Genomic DNA, 21,360 nt, shown 5'->3' on the forward strand with positions numbered 1-21,360 from the left:
TCAAATTGTATATCTTCATAAATGTTGTAAATCTATTGCATTGCTGCAATAAGTATTAGAAAACAAATCTAATGAAAATCTCGTTAGATAAGGAATAGTCAACCACTGGCTTGCATTCGAATAACACTAGGTTAATGAATCACATCACAACAGAGCTAATGGAACATTAATTGTTCTGGTAGCTGTTCAACCAAAAACAGCAAAATTATTGTTTGAAATATTCCGAACGATAATTACTTACCACCAAAAAAAAATTAAATACCAAATGATACACATATTAGGTATAAGAAGTATATTAAATGCTTACCTCGATGATGCGTCTTATCATTCAGGATATTAAAATGCACCGAAGCGTCTGCCGGAATTATCACTTATGTCCAATGTCTGCATAAACCACTATCACCACAAAAAATATCAAAAAATATTTTTAGTTCTTTCATCAAACTAACAGTAAATTCATCTTCACAAAATTAAATGAATTGCATAAGCAATAACTAAAAATTATCTTGATTGCACAATTCCGCACACATTGCACTACAAACACACAATAACTTACTACATGACAATTTACAATGATGTATATAATAAACCGCAATGAATTTACCTGTTTATCACAGAAAACACGTTTGTACACCCGCAAGAAAAAAAAATCACCCTCAACAGCGTCTTTTATAACTCTGCGGCCATCTTGCGGCATTTTCGGGCAACTCAACCGTCATTTTAAACTGTCAGAGTTGACATTTAAGAAGAAATGTAACATAACCTAAAACAGCAAAAATATTTTATTAAAATTTTTGTTTATTAAATAAGTTTTAGTGTAAATTCTAGTTTTAACATATAATTATTTGTGATGTTTGAAATCGGTGATGAAAATGAATTCTCTGAAGAAAATGTGTGGTGTGATCTAGCTAATATTCCAGCAGATCCTCCTAAAATGAGAGATGTTTGTGTTCAATGTGGGTAAGTAAGTTATTTTATATTTGTATTTAATTACGAGGATTATTTCTTAGCTTTGTTGTAAGATAAATATGTGCTAGTATATACACTATTCTTATATTTACCATTTAACAAATATGTGTTAAGTGACCAAATCAAACCTAACCTTCACATACCAATATCCTTATTGATTTGGTCATAGTCCTAATTTTTCTTATCTATAGTCCTAATTTTAGTTTAGACGCACTACGAAGATTGATATTTATTTATGTTGTATTTAATAACACATATAGAGGCTCCCTCAAAGTACGAACAAACCCTCTATTTCAAATTTATTATACTTATTTATTTATATGTTTATCGACTACTTTATAGCTTAACTTACTGATAATAAGTACTCTTCTTTTCTTGCATTTGAACTAGTATTATATTCTTCACAGAGTACTTTTTTTACAGATCCCTATAATTTAATGTGATAAAACTGTCTATAGTTTTGTTAGAGCCTAACAATCGATACATCTAGCTTTTCTACCTAAATGTAATAAAATATATTTACTCTAGGCACTAGGATAGCTTTTAAGAAATTCATCTTCAGTTTGTACGTATACCTTGACCCGATAACATCTAATACAATTTACTAAAATTAAATATAAGCCTTTAGCTTAGCCTGATATAGCCTTTTTGATAATTAATTATATCTGGTCCTTCAGGGTAATAAAGTGTCCGTGTGTATTGATTTTTTAATTGACTTTTTTTAATAAACATTGCTTTGGGCGCTTACATGTTTATTATTATCATCAACTGAAATATCACTGGATATAAATTATAAAGAAATTTTCTTCTATAAAATGTACTCTATGTTCTCAACTTCAGAATATGGAAAGTAGTTCTATTTATCTATACAACATTATACTCGACTCAAAAATTAAAATAATATAATCTGTTTAAATAAGACTAAAATAACAATTCTTAGTCGTTAGTTCTATTGTATTTTTTATAGTAATTTTATAATACCATCACCAAAATCCTATCCAAGTTTCTTCTTCCTATTTATTGTTTTCTTCTGTGTGGATCGCAAATAAATCTAGATGCATGATTTACCTCATAAGTCTAAACCAGCAGCATCTTTCTAATTCTAGTCGACCTTTAACTGTGTGTTGGTGCCCAGCGCTTCCCTCAGAACCTTTGAACCCAAAAAGCACTGTAGTGTTGTTACAACATCCAGCTGAAGAGCGAAGATGTTTACGAACTGCTCCAATGCTCACCTTAGGACTAAAGCCTGGAAAATGTCTAGTCTATAAAGGAAAAAAGTTTCCCCAGCCTAAACATGAAGGTCTTGAAAACTTACTGTCTTTAGAGAATACGATTTTGTTGTATCCCAGTAAAAAGGCTGTTGATATTAAGGATCTTCAATCAGGTCCGCTTTCAGGCTGTTATAATTTAATTCTTATTGATGGAACATGGCCTCAAGCTAAAGCTATTTATGCCAGTAGTCCAATGTTACATAATTTAAAACAAGTGAAATTAGTTTATACAGGTGTGAGTAATTATATAATTCGTACACAGCCTACCGAGGGTTGTTTGAGTACCTTAGAAACTGCTGCCGAAGCATTAGCTATTTTAGAGAATAACAATATATATAGGGATAAGTTAATTCAGCCCTTGCATAGTCTTTGTAAATTTCAGTTAGAAAATGGGGCTGTTACTCATCAATCAAAAGAATTTCGGTTAAAAAATAATACTTATCCGAAACTGATAGGTAAAAGGCTTTCAAAGCTTTTAAAGAGTACTGATGTTCATAAAACTTAATTACAATCTTTAACAAATAATTGTTTGTGATTTATAAATAAGATTGAAATAAGTCTTACTAACAAATAATAATTTATTTTCTTTAAAATACTATTACAATATTAAACAGTGGACTAAACAGATTATTAAGATTATTAATAACTTTTCCTATTAGGGCAACGATTACAAATTTTCTTAAATGTTTTAATTTTAAGACCTGTAGTAATTGTTATTCGTTCGCATCATTTGCAACATCGATATTCAATGGCTAAGTTTTCTAATCAAGTTATTTTTTAAATAACTCAGTGCGCACAATGATAATGTATAAAATAGTGGATGAAATTCATTTACAATTGTTGACTGATCTAAATTGTAAAAGAATAGATCAGTATTTTAATGGCATTATTTATTAAGTTTTTATATAAAAATGAAAATATTTGGCAAGTTAAATAACTATAAATTATAATAATGAGAGAAATTTGAGAAAATATTTTTATCCATGACTATAGTATAGCTCTTACTATTGTAATATGTTATCAAGTTTAATCAACCAAAATAGTTCAAAAGCTATCATCTGCATCTAGAAGGTTTATAATTCCCATTGTATAGATAATGGAATAAATTCATTCCTTTTTTATAGACTATTTTAAAATTATAGTTATAATTATAGGTTTTCTATAAATTACCAACTCTGATTTATTTATAATCCATGAATGATAAGCTCCAATATATGAACTATTTCTGCCAGTTGATCAAACTCTATTTGAACTCTAACAATAAGTACAATATGTAATAAGTGCTTGGTCTTTTTCCTTAAAACTTATATAATATTTGGTGAAAAATCTAAGCTAACAATAAATATTAAATGATAAATATATTATCTGTTTTCTTATATGACTATAGAGAGATATGCTTGGAAAATGTACATATGCTAAATACCATTGAAAATAGTTTAGAGAGGGATATACAGAAATATATTCCATTTGTAAATGGTTTATAGATATGAAATATATTGTTATTGCAAGTGTTCTTAGCAAAATATAAAAATATTTTTTTTTCTATTTCTATTATTGTTTTCTTTGTCGTCTATAAATTATTCATTTTAGTGCAGTTATAATTATTGCTTTTGAAATTATAAAGTGACTGAGTATTTAACACTATTAATAATTTGCTATATCCAGATAACACTATTTCACGACATACATCAAAACCACATACAAGGTAAACGATACACAGACCACCTTACCTTAATAATTTTGAAGAAACTAATCAACACTTTCATTAATAACATTCTAAAGTATCTGCTAACACATTTTTAGTACAAGGATTCCACATATAACGATTTTAACGTACATATTATATAGTGGACTTACCAATACAAGAGTGCTTTCTTTATAGATCCAGTTTTATAATAAATGCATTAATAATTGTAATGATACGTGTTGTGCCAGTAGCAGTGCAGTCTAGCAATCATACTAGATTTTTTAGATATAATTACAAATCTCCATTATCTATAGCCTTATTCATATCTGACACAATTTTTCCCATTATTTCCCGATATGGTGAGTCTGATCTGAAGGCACTCTCCAAAAATTTGGGATCGTTGAAGAAACCAAATACTTCTTGTATTCGATTAACAGACTTATCTGTTAGATGCCTTTGGACTAGTTGGATTAAAAGATTCTGACAGTCTCTAATCGTTTTTTGAAGATAGGGAAGATCAAAACTATAATCTACTTCGTAAAATGATATGATGGACATTTTCAGATTCTAAAAGAAAAATACATTTGTTGCATATTTATGTTATAATAATATTGTCTCATTTTTCAAGACATATATATTACCTTAAATTTATTTTGGAACTGATGGGCAGCATTGAGTTCATCATTATTGAATTGGTAATTCCTATGCAATACGCCAACTTTTATCACAATCTTTATTATATTTTTAACAATCTTTTCTGCTTCTTTTTTGTTTCCAGTCTAAAAATAAACGATTTGTTAATAAAAATTTATATATTTGCTTTGAATAATTATGATCTTACATATTGCTTTAGTAGCCTATAAACGTTATCCAGCAACGAAGAAGTTGTACCATCTATGAAGACTTTTGCAACGCTTTTCGTTGCCATTCGTGATAATATTTTTTTCTGGGCGCGTAGCCCAATATCTTGCGCTTTGAAAGCATTGTCCGTCATAACTGAAAAAAGAATTTAAATTAAATTTAAATTACAAATTTGTTAGAATAATCTCTAAATAGATTCATTATATAAATTATTGTATATATTATAAAATTTGATATGAAATATATATTAACCGAGTCTAATAATCGGGCTATTATTCAACCAATAAAACAACAAATATTTTAAAATTCATACGTTTCGGATATAGTTTTAACCTTCTTTCAGTGGAAAAGAAAGAATTTCAAGAATAAAATATGCAATTCTTTTTATCTTAATAATGTGTAATTAATAATTAAAATCAGAATATTATAACTTTGAAATTGCTAAATTGAAAACAGAAATAATAATTCATAGTACAAACATCTAACTAACGAAACAATTTTTAACAAGAGGATGTGTATGAGATCAGTAGAATAAATGCAGATGTGGTAATAAAAAGATGTTTAAAAACATATTTTTAACAACGTTTTAAAAAATTGAAACAATTTGTTAAATTTTTCTCTGGTTATTTCACAATTAGTTTCACAAATTGGTTTATATATTTTTATAAGTAAAAAATCAATGTGAATGTTTATATTGCAAAGAGTATTGGTATTTGCTATATTATATCCTCAAACAGTAAATTATTATTTTTTTAAATTATTTCTAATACTAATTTTGTTTTTGGTTTTTTAGTTCCACTGAATAAATCCTAGGTCTATAGCCGAACAGAATGAATTTTAAAATAATTGATTTGGTTTCTGAACTTCTGAACTAACTTAAAAATCTCAATTAATGATTAGAAGAAGGCTTATTTTCCGATATATTTCGAAACATAGTTTGTGGTGCGTCATTAAGTACCTGAAAAAGGGGACATCCCATATCTCCAAAACGTCGAATAAAATAATTGCAAAAATTTAAATAAAAAATGAAGAAAAAAAGTATACTATAAAGGATATATCCTTTATTCAGAAGTTTAAAAATCAAAATTAATAATATTATTCAGAAAACTTTAACGTAAATGTGAAAGTAAGTCTTCTTGTATACATTTCATCATGATTCCTTGAATTGATTTTAATTAATGAGAAATGTTGAAATAAACAAAGAACAAATAAACATAAAATTAAGTGCAGTGAAATGGTATTATTCATAAAAACTTAAATATAATAACTTAATACAATAAGCAAAAATAACATTCTTACCTGTGTCTAACATTTGTACAAATCAAATAGCAACTCAAAATGAAAACATAAAAATGCAGTAATCTTGACACTTTATCAATACGTCAATAAGCAAGGGGACTGCGTACTTGCAATTCTGTAAAATGAAATTAAGATAACACAAAAATAAATAATGGTAATTTATGATAAAAAAATCATATCACTGATAAGAAATCATAAAATACTTCAAAATAATAATAGTAACACAAAGTCTTTTATATTATAACAAAAAAAGTAAAAAACGAGTAGTAAATTAATTGAAAGGTGATAAATTGAGCTATGTGTGAGTCACATTTTTCCTCAAGGCAAGTTGCATAAACATAACGATATGTGTGAGTATGAGATCAATAAGAATTATAGATTTGAAAACTTTTCGAACTATCAAAATAAAAATTTTAACAGTAATTTTTCAATAATATGTTCACTCATTCATAGAACAATTCAATCTGCTTTTGGAACAATGATTTACAAAGAAACTGCTCAGCCTATCTTTACCACTAACCAATCAGCACGATTCCTGACTATTCCTTTAGTTTTTTAATTCTCAAAATAGTTACAGCATTTTTACTAATAACGTTTGTAGTAATAACGTTAAATTTTTTGTACTTTTAGAGAAAACATTGACAAAATAAGATCAAAGTTAGACTCACATACATTTTTAGAAAGATTCAGATTGTCTTGAAAAAAAATAATAAAATGAGCAAATCGGGAGCTAAAAATATTTTTGTACATTAAAAATAAAAACTATATGATAATTAAATTAAAAAAACGTGTCCATGCGGCTTTCTACATTTGCATACGTGATTTTTATGATATAATCATGCTAATGTAGCGTTCTAACTAGATTCCAGTAATCATTTTGATACTTCGCATTCTTCAACGTTTAGAGCAGGTTTGAAGGCATGTGCTCGACTAAGTATCAATTTACTTACATAAAAAGCAAAAGACAAAAATTATACCTATCTGATAAAATGAATATTATTTTACCATTCGTGCCAAACAAAAACAGTCGTTATGATAATATTTTTAAGTTGTGAATCAAAGTGTTCATTTATTTTGTTGATAATTTAGAGCAAAAATATTTGATAACTATGTTACGAGTTTTTTAATATAGTTTATAAAATACATATCAGATGATTACTTACACAAGCAATTTGCGCATTCTATCGTGATTCGTTGATAAATGAGCCAACCTTCAAATTCAATCAAGGCAGGAGAAGACATCTGGAACGAATTATATCATTGATAAATTTATTTCAATCACTTAAATAATATTAGAATGAATTTTATTTTATTAGCCTACGACATTAACCCTTCCTTAAACTCTTTTTAAATAATCTGGATAAAAAATCATCAATAATTCAACAAATCTATACTAGTTTAGGAAATATTTCTTAATCCTATAACAGATTTCTTATTCCTAAAACATGCTGGTAACTTTTTCTTCAAGAAAACTTTTTCTAAGAACGTAATCTTTGTGATAATGAATTATTATATTTAAACAAATGATTCATGTTAAAACATATGTGTCAGCTTATTGAATTAGTTCACCATATACAATAAAACCGCGTATGACGAAGCTTTATTAATATTTATTCTAAACAAATTTTCCTTATCAAAACGGAAGCGTAAATTTTTCACTTAATTGCATTTTATGTTAAACAAATATTTATATTTATTATTGTTAATGTATAATTGTCAAATTACAATAAAATGCTTTAGAATTAATTTTGCAGTTGGTTGAAAATATGTTTTAAATCAAATTTATTGATTATACTCATTGTTGAATGAATGAATTAATTAATATAAAGAATATTCAATTTCTCTAGAAAGACGAAATAAACTTGGTCATTATCCTTCTTTACCTTGTCAATTAAATTCATTTGCAAGTAACCTGTGATTGTTTTGAACGGACTCATTTTTTGATCCAATATATTTACATTTTTAAATTACAAAATGCAAGGCTTGTTTAACATTTTTAAAAATTACTACATATTTTTATTCAACAATTAGCAATTTTATGATATGTTTGTTCTCATTTCGAAATGATATTGAGTTTATTATATGTATAACTAGAAAATATGCGTGTACAACTGATTACTTATCTATTGAATTGACACAATTAACGTAATTACTAGCCGGGTATTTTTCTCGTATTTATTACTTATAGCGAGAATTCTGCTGAAATATTGTATTTTCCTATACGTAAAGGTAATTATTTAGCAAACAATACTATATTAAATATTTACATTGAAAAATGAAATAAAACTATTATTCATTATTTAAATTAAAAGTTTGACTAACATCATTCACTCATTTTATATAGACGATAGGCGTATAAAATATTTCGATTAAAAATCAAAACGGGTTTGGTTATTAATATCTTGGGATTAAATATATTCACCCGGCACACTTGATATTGAATTCAATAATACTCGTGATGAACGCAGAATTTAATTTTGCTATAGACCAAGACTCTGAATCGTTTTTTAAATCAACTGAATAAATTTTTGATATTTGAAAAGATACTTAATTATTTTCTCGAAAGATGAGCAAGAAAATGAAAAAAAAAGTTCTATATCCTCTTTTTAGTATCATAACAGGACTTGTGCATATATATATATATATATATATATATATATATATTTAATTAGTCTCGAATTTGATGTTAAAAAGTCGGGCGTAAAATAAAAATAGTGTGAGAGTTTTTTAAAAAAAGTTATTTATTTAAAATCCATACGTTTCGGCTAGCATCTTAGCCTTCATTCAGTGGAAATCAATTTAAAGTTTTGTATCCTAATATAACATCCATGATCCATGGTATGAGTATGTGCACATTAATAAAATATATATAATAGGTTTTAACATCGCAGATGGTAAAACACACTTATAAACATGATAACTTAACAAGTTGTCGAAACTATGTATTTACTGTTCGGAGTTTGAAATAGAAAACTTCTAAATCGCTCAAAATCTATCATTTCCCAATTAACAATTAGTTATATATTTATTATTATTTTTATTATATAGTATTATTGCATTACATATATATTGACATGTGTTAACAAATAACGATTATTTCAAAAGAGTAATGAAGATAAGCATCATGTAAAGTATCTTGTTGATGCAAATAATTCTAATGCAAACTATTTTCTATTTGTGACCAATTATGATATTATTGGTCATAGAAAATGTTAGACACAGTCATAATATGACAGTTTTTATACAGGTAGTTTTTACAGTAATCATAACTATTTATATGTTCTATTGTTGTACTGAGTTGTACTGAGCACAGCTTGTCACTAATTATAAGACGATTTTGTTGTTAGTAGGCAATCCATTGATTGTCCTTAATCTATCTGAGATGCAGATATATCTTATATTAAATGCTATTAGAAAACAACCCCGCGGGCGTTATTCTAATTGAGATATTGCAGCAATGCCGGATTAAGGGCTGTTTTCACTTGGAAACATATTGCTATTTATATTTCGAAGTGAAAATCTTGGTAGCTCAAAGCGGGTATCGAACACGGGACCTTTTTTTTTTTTTTTTTTTTTTTTTTTTAAACTTTATTACTAATTATTTTTTCTTTTTATCTTACATACTACATATATTTTACTTTTTCTTTACATATTTTTACTGTTTTTTTATTACATTTTTCTTTACGAATATTTCTTCCAAGGGCAGGTCCGTGGGTTGAGTTGAAAATGCACTCAATCATGGTTGCACGATGTCAGAGCCTTTACATTTTTCTGTTGTATAGGGATACAAATTCGACTTCCTTTTTGTATTTCAAAGCGATACCATCTTAGTACCTCTTTACTTCCAAGTGGCGTGTTGCCACTACAGCTTTGCCCACGAAAGGCCATTTTCACTTGAAATCATATTTGAAATCTATGATTTCAAGTGAAAATTTGGTATCAAGCTGTTTTGATACCGAACCGACCGAGGTTGGATTCGAACCCGGGACTAGGATTTGCTAGCCCACGTTCTTACCACGGGACCACGGCCGGTCCCCCACCTTTGAATCAAATCCAGTCGTTGTTAACTGTTTATTTACGGGCGAGCCCTAAATATGATATAAAATCATAAACCTTATCCCAGCTTTTTTAATTACGTAATAGCACACCAGTTTTTACTCTACTTCAAATTCGCGGGCCTCGCATGTCACAGCTATAAAAAAGCACGACTTTACAACGTCGAAATTACGTCCGTATTTCGTATCACACATGCTATTGTACATTCGGTCCCATATGTACATGAAGTTCTCGGTTTCGTGACTGTGAGTCGTAATATACCTATATATCGAGCGAATGTTTTTTTGACGAAGGTCGCCAGCCGTACCTTGACGGTTGTCGAGGCCTCCGATCCAAGAGGGTTGGGGTGCGAGAATTCATAACTATCGCGTAGTACCTCGACGCAAGGGTACCGGCAACGAAGAACACAGCAGAAGGCCGCACAACAATCGATATTGCGACTTCAAACAAATGATTCCTACTTACGGCGGGATTTATGGGGAGACGGTGTGTGCACAGCGAAATCATTTCGGTTATTCGTGAGAAAATCGTTATTGATGAAAAGCACGCAGTCCACTGTCGGCAGATTTCGCACACTGAAAACCCATGTCGGAGATGATCTCAGAAACTCGTTTGTAATATAGATTACGTCGTAGGCATAAATTATATCAATAGTTTAATCTTAATATTTATGTTAATTAACTTGCTAATTACTGCGCATCCTGTTGATTATATTATCTTTATAATTGTGCTTGTTAAACTCTGGCGTGAGTTTGGCACATATTTAAATCAAGCTGTTGTGATGTTTCACCTAACTACCATATTCTATCTCAAAGTAGATACATTTTATTATGGCAATTTCTGTAATACTAATGAATTTTTTACTGATGTACCCAGGTAAGAGCTCTTTTCACTTGGAAACATATTGTTACCTTAGATAGCAATCAGTGTTGACATTGGTTTTATATATAGGTAGCCTACCTACACTGATTGCTATCAGGCTGTCCACACCTGGGACCTTTGATTGATCCCAAATCCCAAAGCTCAAACCATAAATACCTGGAGGATCATATTTGAGATTAGACTGGATCGTGCAAATTTGTTAAAATAAATTTGTATCGAGAAATATTTTGTATCAATCTGGCATTCAATTAACTCTGGATCCTAAATATACAATCAATTACTAAGAACCTTAGTTTTTCCTTTATGTATTATAAGCAGTAATCAGGACTAACTAAAAGATGTTCTATAAGCTTAGAGAAAACAACGCAATGGTTTTTCCTCTTATGCAAAACAACAGTATCCTATTATATAGACTGCTTATATTGACCTACCATTTATTATGACTTGACTACACCATCAAGTTTAGTTATCATATAAAAATCTTCATAAAAATTTCAGTTATAATGACGACATTTCGCTTATTAGAACCCATTTTTGGTCAATATGAGCTGCGGAATCAGTATCAAGATTTGTTCATAATGTTAGAATGATAATTTGATCACCATATTGCTTTTATACAAAATGTTATTAAAATTGTTTTAGCAATTGAATGAAAAATTGATATCCGACACAAATTACAGATTGCAATTTTCATTCCCATGATAATTATTTAGTAAAAGAACTTTTACACAAAACGCTTGATATGACGTCTGTTTATCATGACATATTCTTGAAGTTCCTTCTATGTCATCATAAACTGATTCAACAGTATTTATTTTTTTACTTATATCTTGAATTCATAGAATCAATGACCAAAAAGCTATTTCAAGTAAGCCTTAGTGACTATGTTTCTCTTGAATAAAAGTATATAGGAAAAGCTACCCGACCTTGAAAATCTAACCTTATTCAATAGTCTTACGTGAATTGAATACCAATCTAATGTCAGTCTTAAAATGCAAAGTAAAAATGTAAATGTTTTTTCATTCTGTATCGAAGCTCGACACCGGGTCAAAATGTAGGTTCACATAATTAATTTGAAGAGAATAAGATATCACAATAATTTTAAAAGTTTTTCAATTTGCTGTGCATCATTATATGTTTTATATTTGGTTGCAAGTTGTTAGGTTTGATTGTAGTGTATATAAAAAAGTAAAAGATAATTTTTAAAATGTTCAAGAAATTATTTTCTGAATAAACAAAGCAGACTGTCCTTCATAAATTTATCAAATCTTCTAAAAAATGTATTATCAATAATTTCTTTACGATTAATAATAAACTTTACGATAACGTCGACAAAATAAGTTTATTTCTAGAAAATATTTAAAAATTTACTTGATTACAATCGAGATTCCGATCGTTCAAATGTACAATATCAATATGTGCAAACAAATTACACAAATGTTTATTAATTTCTTTACCGAAGCAATTACGACTGAAAAGATAAATAGAAATCAATTAGCATGCAATTAGTTAATTATGATGGTTTAATTATACATATTTTTTGTAAACGATGTAATTAAAGCATTATATCAACATACACAAACGAAATTAGAGCGACTGGCCGGAAGCACAAAAAACCATGAGTTTGTCAGTTTTTTATGTAGGACACTTATAAAGCTGAAGTTACTTATATGAAAATTGAATAGTAATCATTTTTATGTATCAAAATATATAGAGCAATAAACTCATAATTTACAATTTAATGAAACATGTTAAATTTTTAAAATTAACGATTAGCAATAAGCAAATTACAAGCCTGTATACAAGTTGTGTGTCTCGACAAATATGCTGAACATATGTAATTACAAAGATTTTAAAATACAACAAAATTTACTTATACCTAATCAATATTAAACCAATTTAGACATACGGTATACAATTATGGGGTTTAGCTTCCAATTCAAACATCTTAAGAATTCGAAAATGTCACAATAGATTATTAGAAGAAATTATAAATGGCTCAAAAGTATGTTCCAAATTAGTTGGTCCATAAAGACGCCAACAATTGGAAAACAACAAAATTTACTTCTACACAATCATTAATTAACCAATTTGGACATACGGTATACAACCGTGGGGATCAGCTTCAAATCAATAACCTTACAAATTCAAAGATGTCAAAATAAGTTATTAAAAAACTGGGAATGCTCAAGTATGTACCACACTGGTTGATCCACAAAAATGCCAATATCAGCTCAGTAAAATATGAAAAACTCTGAAGCTCATTCAGAGTAAACTCACTTGGCAAATTAAAAAGGAAGCTCATTCGACATTAATCTTCAATCAATAGATTTACTTGTTGTCCACTTCTGAAAGTTGTATAAACCATTGACTAATGAAAATCAAGGTATGGCGATGTTTGCAAAATTGAATAAGTTATAATATCACCATTTTTTATAACCAATGAAATTATGCATGATACATTTATATACAATTTTTAAAGATATTAGTAGTAAAATAATTAATTAAGTCACTAAATTTATGTACTTGACAACGTTAATAGTAATAAAATATCTCAAAGGATATAAAAAGTATCCTACTTTCTAATAACTTAGTAGATCCATTCTACAATGTATGCTATTGCTCATAAAGTACATTTTATTTACATTCTCCAAGCATATTGAATACTTTGTATATATTTACACAAATACATACAAAACGGAGAAAATAGAAGAAAATTTTACACATTTCTTGGTTTTAATTCAACTTAGTTTTAATTGCACAGCATCGAGATAAAATTCCAACCGTTCAGTGTACATTGCGAACGACTCTTTCTATAGATATAAAACATGTCCACATAAAGTTGATTGATGCCGAGAAATTATTTGCTCAAGCAAATGCCTTTTGCGATTAAGGAAACTTGTAGAGGTTTCTATACGATGTTAAGAAAATGACGTTGAAATAAAACACGTTTCTTCGCTATTTCATGGAAACGAAAAGGAAAGCCTTGAAAGGGAAAGTGCCATGATAGTTGCTTCTTCCTATTGTGCAAACAGCACGTAATAATGATAGTTTTATAAATACATATTTTATTATTTCTTATATAAAAGCTTGGAATATGATTTTTTTTTAACATTTTAAAGATTTGTGAACGATTAATTTATATTTTTATTTATATTAAAACGCTACATTACGTCTTACAACTGTACCTTTGCCGTTCCACCCTTTTTAGAAATTACTACACTTCTAAATTAATCATTTTATGAACACTGAAGTGATCTGCATTATTGTTTGAAATTACAATAGACAATAGATTAATATTAATTAATTTATTCATTAAACACTTGATATATGAAATTCGTCAGCTAAGTTTAAAAAGTTTATTACAATAGGCCAAACTCATACTTTTAGTTTTAGTTCCTAAGCTGATGCCGCACGATATACTGACTTGTAAAAATATAATATAAATGCGAAAAAATATAAAATGTAAAAAATATAGCATAATAATATTAGACTTCGCCTTTAAAGGTCGGATAAAGGTCTGTGCATTATTACATCACCATTTATAGAATCAAGTATAGATGGAAAAATGTAACGGTCGATCATTTCTTCAAAGGAAAATAATGATGGAAAAATTACTTTACCTATTGAAAAAGGAATAAACCGAAAAAGGAAAAGCATCTTGAGCATCGGTGTACCTAGAATTATATAATAGAATGCTATCATAAGGCAATTCTAAAGAATTCTTAACAATTTATTATTTAAGTAATTGATGTGACATAAGAAAAGAAGCAGATTTCATAGATGAACTTTCCGTTTTTCTGAAATTGTATTCGTGTATGTTTTCGAGCCAGTCGCGATGTTATGATTAAAATATGAAGTAAACACCTAGCGGCGGTAGCAATTTGAAAACCACGTAGATACCACATAGATGTCACAGCGCTGAAGGCGAGCTTGTGGAATTCAGATTGCTACCGCCGCTCAAAATACACGGTGTTTACGGGAATAATATAAAATTATAAGGCTATTGATCTCAAATATAATACCAAGTTTAAAACGCCTTTTGTGTAAATTGCTGCAGCACACATAAGTCAAAACTGTTATGATATACATATCTAATTTATGTAGTATAACTCATAAAAAAAAGAGTGGTTGTCCGCTGGGTTGTCTTATCGAAGAAAATTAATAATAAAATTGTATCTTTTCAACATTTCAGCTTCAGCTATCGCATAAACATTTATATTATAAATAACGACGAAACCATGTCTTTCTTAAACACGAAAATGTCTCTCTATTCTGTGGTACGTGGCATGTATGGTATCTTCTGTATTCAGTGAAACACCAACGCATTTCTGTAGCCAAACTATCACAAACAATAATACAATCCTAATGGGAGTGGTACATACAATCAATGTAGCAATTATCTAAATATCTAATTAAACATTTTGTAAAATTATTATTGTGTCAGTATTAAATTATATATATTTCATTTGTAGAACACACATGTGTAGAGTTCCATTTACTTCTTAAATGGATTGACCAAAATAAAAATGAATAAAATATGTTTGATCTTTAATAGTCTTGTATAAGATAATAAATTAATACGAATTATTAATTGTAAATCGTAACAGAAAACACTTCAGAGGAAACCGATAATTTTAATTCTCTATAATTTCGTAATTAGTATATCCTGCGAGTAATAAAGATAATTAAACGGGTACGATGTATGAACTTTGATGCATATGGTATAATATAATCACGCTTTATCAAAAATGTTAAGTAATTAATGTCGACGATGTAAAAGTCCGTGACAAAAAGATATAAAATATAAAAATATATATATATATATATATATATATACATATATTCAGAATTAATGCGCACGCCATTCTAAGTGGGCTTTGAACCATATTCTTCAATCAATTGAGTAAATTAATTTAAATTGCATCATTATTGCTACTTGAATTTTGCATAAATTGCAATGTATTTATTGTGCTTGGAAGTCCAGAGAGTATAGAAACTATTGCAATACATTTTCCATTCTGTTTTTATGTAAAACATTATTATTTTGATGCCATTGTAATTGCATCTACTCAGAATAAATTAATATCAAATTGTTTTTATATTTTAATTATTTTTTGTTACAAAATTTAGTTGTAAATTAAGAATTTTAATTGATAATATGTTTACCTACTATAGTTTTTTTTTAAATCAATTAGAACTATATATATTCTATGGGTTGTTGTAAAGTGATTCCTTAACCTAGTATTATTAGAATGCCACCCAGTAGTAGATCATTCTCTATCTGATGACTTTTTCTATTTATTTAGGAAAATTTTCACCTGATATATTTAGGATAATTATAATCTTACATGAAAATGTTATGTTGCTACTACTTGATATCAAGCTGGCTAGAGCAAGTTCTTGTTACGGCCAATTCAATAAACTGTTATAATTACGTTTTAATGAATTTGATGACCTTTTTAAAGGTCTGATTTGATATGTGAAGCAGAATAGTGCTTCCGTTTTCCAATTATTTTTCGATAAATATTTAAATACGATTAAGATCGAAGAAGCCATGAACATCGAATCCTATCAATTTGAATATACAGTATATGGACAACACTTTTTTCTTTAAGCGTATGTTTGAACAAATAGAAAGGCAATTGAATTTTAACTATTTTTATGATGTAATTAAATGAAATAAACAAAATGCCATGTATAAAGAAGTAATGTAAATATGGAATTCTGGAAGACTATATTTGTCTAGGTTCATTTATATAATATATTAACAGAAAAATACTACAAAAATGTTGAAGAAAAAATTGCCACTTGATCTATGTCAGCAATGATTTTTGATGAGAATGAAATTTACATCTTAATTTTAATAATTAAGAGACTACATTTTAATTTATATATAATAAAATGGAAAATCAACTATTAAATTACTTCAACAAATCATTGGCGGTCACTTGAGAGTAAGTAACTAGAGCGACTAGATCTGAATCAGAGGTCCTCCTCTTCGAAGAGCTTGATGTCAAGTAGTAGAGACATCTGTTTTCACTTGGAAATATAAATAGCAATATGTTTTCAAGTAAAAATAGCTCTTATCCGGCATTGCTGCATCAAAAAAATATTCGCCCTATTACAGAAATTGGAAATATATATGAACTGTTTGAGTTGATACCTGTAAAACCGACGTAGTATTAAGTCAAATTAGTCCAATAGCTATTGGACCAAGTTATGACTGCATTAAAAAAAATCATGATAGTAACACAATGCTTTCAACAGACAATTGTAAATTAGCAAATTCCTAAATATCCTAACAGTACAGTATATATATAAAGTTTATTTTTACTTGGAAAGATATTGCTAACTATATTTCCAAAACTGCCCCTACTGCTTAACATTAAACTGTCCAAACCGGGTCTCGAATGGTTCAAATCAAACAGCTCTGACCACTAATCCACGGGGGAGCTTTCAGTTGTAAATATATAGGTACATATAAAAATAGTTCGATTTATATTATTGTTTAGAGACTTGCATTCGTTCGCATATTTTTAGAACAACAAAATAATCAATTCAAAAGATTCTGACGTCAGTTTCTATTCAGTGGAGAGCAAAATAATAGAATAAAAGCACCGGCATTGACCTTGTTACCTAAGTCTTATTGTATTCCCGATGCAGCAAAATATTCATGCCAATTAGGTAACGAACTATCTGCTACGACTATTGTGGGTGGTAGTTCGTTCCATTCTGATAATGCCGAAGGCTGAACGCCGTGCTATTACGCAGTTTAACTGATAAAATCATTGTTATATTATTATGGTCGTGAAGAAATATTATTTCAAAGTATTAAAAGCTTTGAATATGAACAATGTTTATCTTTTGCGGCGGACGTTTTAATTACTCAAAACAATGTTATTTTGAGATTACTGAACGTACGACTGTTCAGGAAGTGTAATTTGATTAAAGTCGCATGGCTTTATGTTTATTGCGTTAGAATGTAGCGTTATTGTAGATAGTGCGCTTTAATTTTCAGGTTTTGATGTTGAAACAAATGAATAATTTCTTCTAGGGCGAAACATCAAGTGAAAAACAAAGTAAGAAAGAAAACATTATCAATGGATATTAGGCCTGGTGTGCATCAATATATAAGCACATAGGTTACCACTAACATTTATACCCATACTTGCCACTAGAAAAAAATGTTTTATATAAATAAGTAAAATATAGAAACAACAATAATGTAAATAAAATTTTAAAATTTGTGAAACAACTTATATCTACGAATTACTCCTAGGCTCTGGAGTGGTCTCCACAAGTTGAAATATACATCACTATTATATATATAGTATAATATCATAAGAAAAAAAAGGTCAACCAAATACTAGCTAACTATGATTGCTCTTCATATATAAAAAAACAATGATTATATGGTTGACAACATGTCCCACAAATTGAGCTGTTAACAAATATAAAAGACATGGACCGATTCTGCCGCATGAAGAATTTTCCATACTAATTCATTCTAAATATTGACAAAAGCCTTTTTGTGTTGTTGCTGTGCAAGTCAGACGTTTTTCCCAGGTTGTCAGATAGAAAATTTAACCTGGAAACCGCACAAATGTAAAAAAAAACGATCTTAGATAACAGGGTCTTTCTGACCCAGCTTCATGATATACAAGTGACGTTGCAGTTTATGTGTAAAACGCCTGAATGCATAGTAAATACATGACATTTTGCCAGTATTCAGTATGAGATTTAGTAGCATAATGTATGGAGGTTGAAGCGTAACATGGCCTTACCATAACATTCGATATAATCGGCCCAACAATTACATCGAAACAAAATACATTTTTTCACATATCAAGATGTCTTTGATCGCAAAAATATCTACTGTAGTAGTACATAAAAATATATAGTATTGTTATATTAATCAGAGTTTTCATTTTTAATACATAAAGTTAACGTTTTACCACATCTATATAATTGTAAATCCAAAACATATTCAATTCATTTATATGTCTTTGTATACTAACTTGCTGTAGTCAAAATAAAAACTTATACAACTATTTAAAAACTTTTTTTTAGTCTATTATGAAGATATTTTTTGTACTTATTTTATTATTTCAAAATATAGCTGTTCAAAAGTCAACCCAATGGTTGTCCTTGTAATTCTTTTGGCATCTTGCACAGAATTTTTTGAATTTTTGCGCTATTTTGCAGCCACAAGAGGAAAGCATTTTTCTCTGTTTTGAAAAAAAATTATTCACTTCTAATTATAAACAGAAACAATAAATTTGAAAGATTATAATATAAATATTAAGACCTACGAGGAATAAACAGAACACGCATCTATGCATTTAGATTCCTACATTATACAGCTGCAATTTAGCTTTGGATTAACATCTTAATTAAGTTTGCAGTTTAAGACTGAATCGTTCAAACATGTGATCTTACAAATGCAAGGTTCTTGAGAAGCTTTGAAGATATTCTGTAAGGTTACGCCTAAGGTTAATAGTACAATTAATTATGTGTCGTACAATATATTCCTAGTGCTGAAGTTATTAAATAGAACAAGCGCATCTTGAATTGATAAACCTTCAACCAGAGAACAAGAATTCGAAAGATGTACTGGTATAATTTAAATACGAACAAGGTTAAACGGAACATTTTATAATATTCAAGGTTGAGAGATTTTATAAACCCGTTAACTTTTCCTAATAATAAAGTATTACTTTGCTTGAAAAATTTGAAAAAAAATCATGTTATATGAAAATTTTTACAGAGTATATTTTTAAAAAATATTACTATCCGAAAAAATATTATTTAAAGTTAATTTTAATTTTAATTCAACTTGTATTTAACAAGTATTCTATAAAAAAGAAAGATCAGACTTCCATCGTTATGGCAAACCATTTCATTTTTGTAACACAAAAACTAATTTTCTCGGTTTATTCAGGGTTTATAGAAAGCTACATCAAAATTAATAAAATGATATTCATAATATGACATTCATAATTTTTTTTTTTTTTTGTTTCTGTTCATCATTCATTTTTTGTTTTGCTCGCTCTTGCTTCAATTAAATGTCTTGTAATGTAGTCGTTATAAAAAATGATACAAAAAGGTCTAAGTACTTCATGACAAGAAAGTATTAAAAATTATAAAACCAGACATCATAAAGTGTAATTAGTTAATCACCATCTCTCGTTTAATAAATTATTTAAGGAAAAGGTTTCATTAGTAAAATACGCTTTTTTGTCAGAGATTAAATAATTAATTTTCTTCACACAAATTTTTCAGTTGTAAACAACACTGGAACTAGATAAGTTTTTTTAATTTTAATTTTTTTAACCATGTGTAATTGGCATTAACTCAAATTGCATGAACTTCCCGATGTGACTTATTCGACTGATTCAATGAAAATTGAGATTAAGCAACTTTTGAATTGAGACGATAAAATTTTCAACTGTTTTTGCTTTTTACTTAGAATTATTCAAAGCGATTTCCAATATCTGATTATTTCAAGTTCGACCTTTTTATCGATTGATAGTAGACTGTTAACGAAAGTAGATAAGTTAATAGATGGTAAATTTATATAAAAACAGCATAAAAAAACAGATTGCTGCAAGGCCGTCTTTTAATTACCTTTTTTATAAATACACTACAGTATATTTATTGAGTATACATGTTATCATTACCTTTATGAATATAAATTCGTCTTCAAAAAACTATCTGTACTTTTATCTGGAGTTTATTTTCAAAGAGACTATTATAGGAAAACTGTAAATAAAGAACTATATCATAAAAATAAGTACAATATGTTTTTGTTCATGTTGTTGTCCGACTGGCCATTAGAACGAGAATCGTTATACCCATATTTTATTCGTCTGAAAAATCATATAAATATTATATTTTATTGCTATACTCCTCAGCAAAAATCAAAATTTATCACGTACAACAAAATTTACTTGTACAAAGCTATTATTAAGCCAACTTACGAATTTATTAAGACATACGTAAGACAACTTTGGGAATCAGCTTCCAAATAAAAACTCAAAGATGCGAAAATAAATTACTTAAAGAATGTTTGAATGTCCTAAAGTGTGTACCAAATTGGTTAAACCATAAAGAAGTTGACATAAACAAAATAAGCGATAAAATACGAACACATTCAGACAATTACAAGAGCCGCCTCGAGGATCATCCAAACCCACTTGCCAGAGAGACCACAACACTATCAGGGCAAGATTAAAAAAGAAATTTAAATTGTTGTATATTTCAGTCAAGTGTAAAAATTAGTATATAATAAAAAATATTGGCATAAGATAGCAATGTGGCGAGAATAGCTCA

The 21,360-nt window shown here is 28.4% G+C and overlaps 2 protein-coding genes across 2 annotated transcripts in view; one reads left to right on the top strand and one right to left on the bottom strand.

Annotated features, from left to right (window-relative positions):
- Positions 1-769: 769 nt before the first annotated feature.
- On the top strand, positions 770-3,191 carry LOC113367079 (DTW domain-containing protein 2). Its single transcript, XM_026608708.1, has 2 exons — positions 770-960; positions 2,076-3,191. The coding sequence occupies exons 1-2, from the start codon at positions 851-853 to the stop codon at positions 2,743-2,745; spliced, it is 780 nt and encodes a 259-aa protein (XP_026464493.1). The 5' UTR covers positions 770-850; the 3' UTR covers positions 2,746-3,191.
- A 611-nt stretch (positions 3,192-3,802) lies between these two features.
- Positions 3,803-21,360, bottom strand: part of LOC113366461 (tumor necrosis factor alpha-induced protein 8-like protein) — a 28,511-nt gene continuing 10,953 nt past the window's right edge. The window contains exons 2-6 of the mRNA XM_026608064.1: positions 7,251-7,329; positions 6,088-6,202; positions 4,769-4,923; positions 4,569-4,706; positions 3,803-4,494 (exon numbers count right to left, since the gene is read on the bottom strand). Of these exons, the coding sequence (XP_026463849.1) occupies positions 4,219-4,494; positions 4,569-4,706; positions 4,769-4,923; positions 6,088-6,100 (582 nt within the window). The 5' untranslated portion in view covers positions 6,101-6,202; positions 7,251-7,329 and the 3' untranslated portion in view covers positions 3,803-4,218. The remainder of the gene's footprint in view (positions 4,495-4,568; positions 4,707-4,768; positions 4,924-6,087; positions 6,203-7,250; positions 7,330-21,360) is intronic.

This window comes from Ctenocephalides felis, unplaced genomic scaffold, assembly GCF_003426905.1.
Source record: "Ctenocephalides felis isolate EL2017-DRISC unplaced genomic scaffold, ASM342690v1 CF-g0.4_SCAFFOLD_01170, whole genome shotgun sequence".
Lineage (NCBI taxonomy): Eukaryota > Metazoa > Arthropoda > Insecta > Siphonaptera > Pulicidae > Ctenocephalides > Ctenocephalides felis.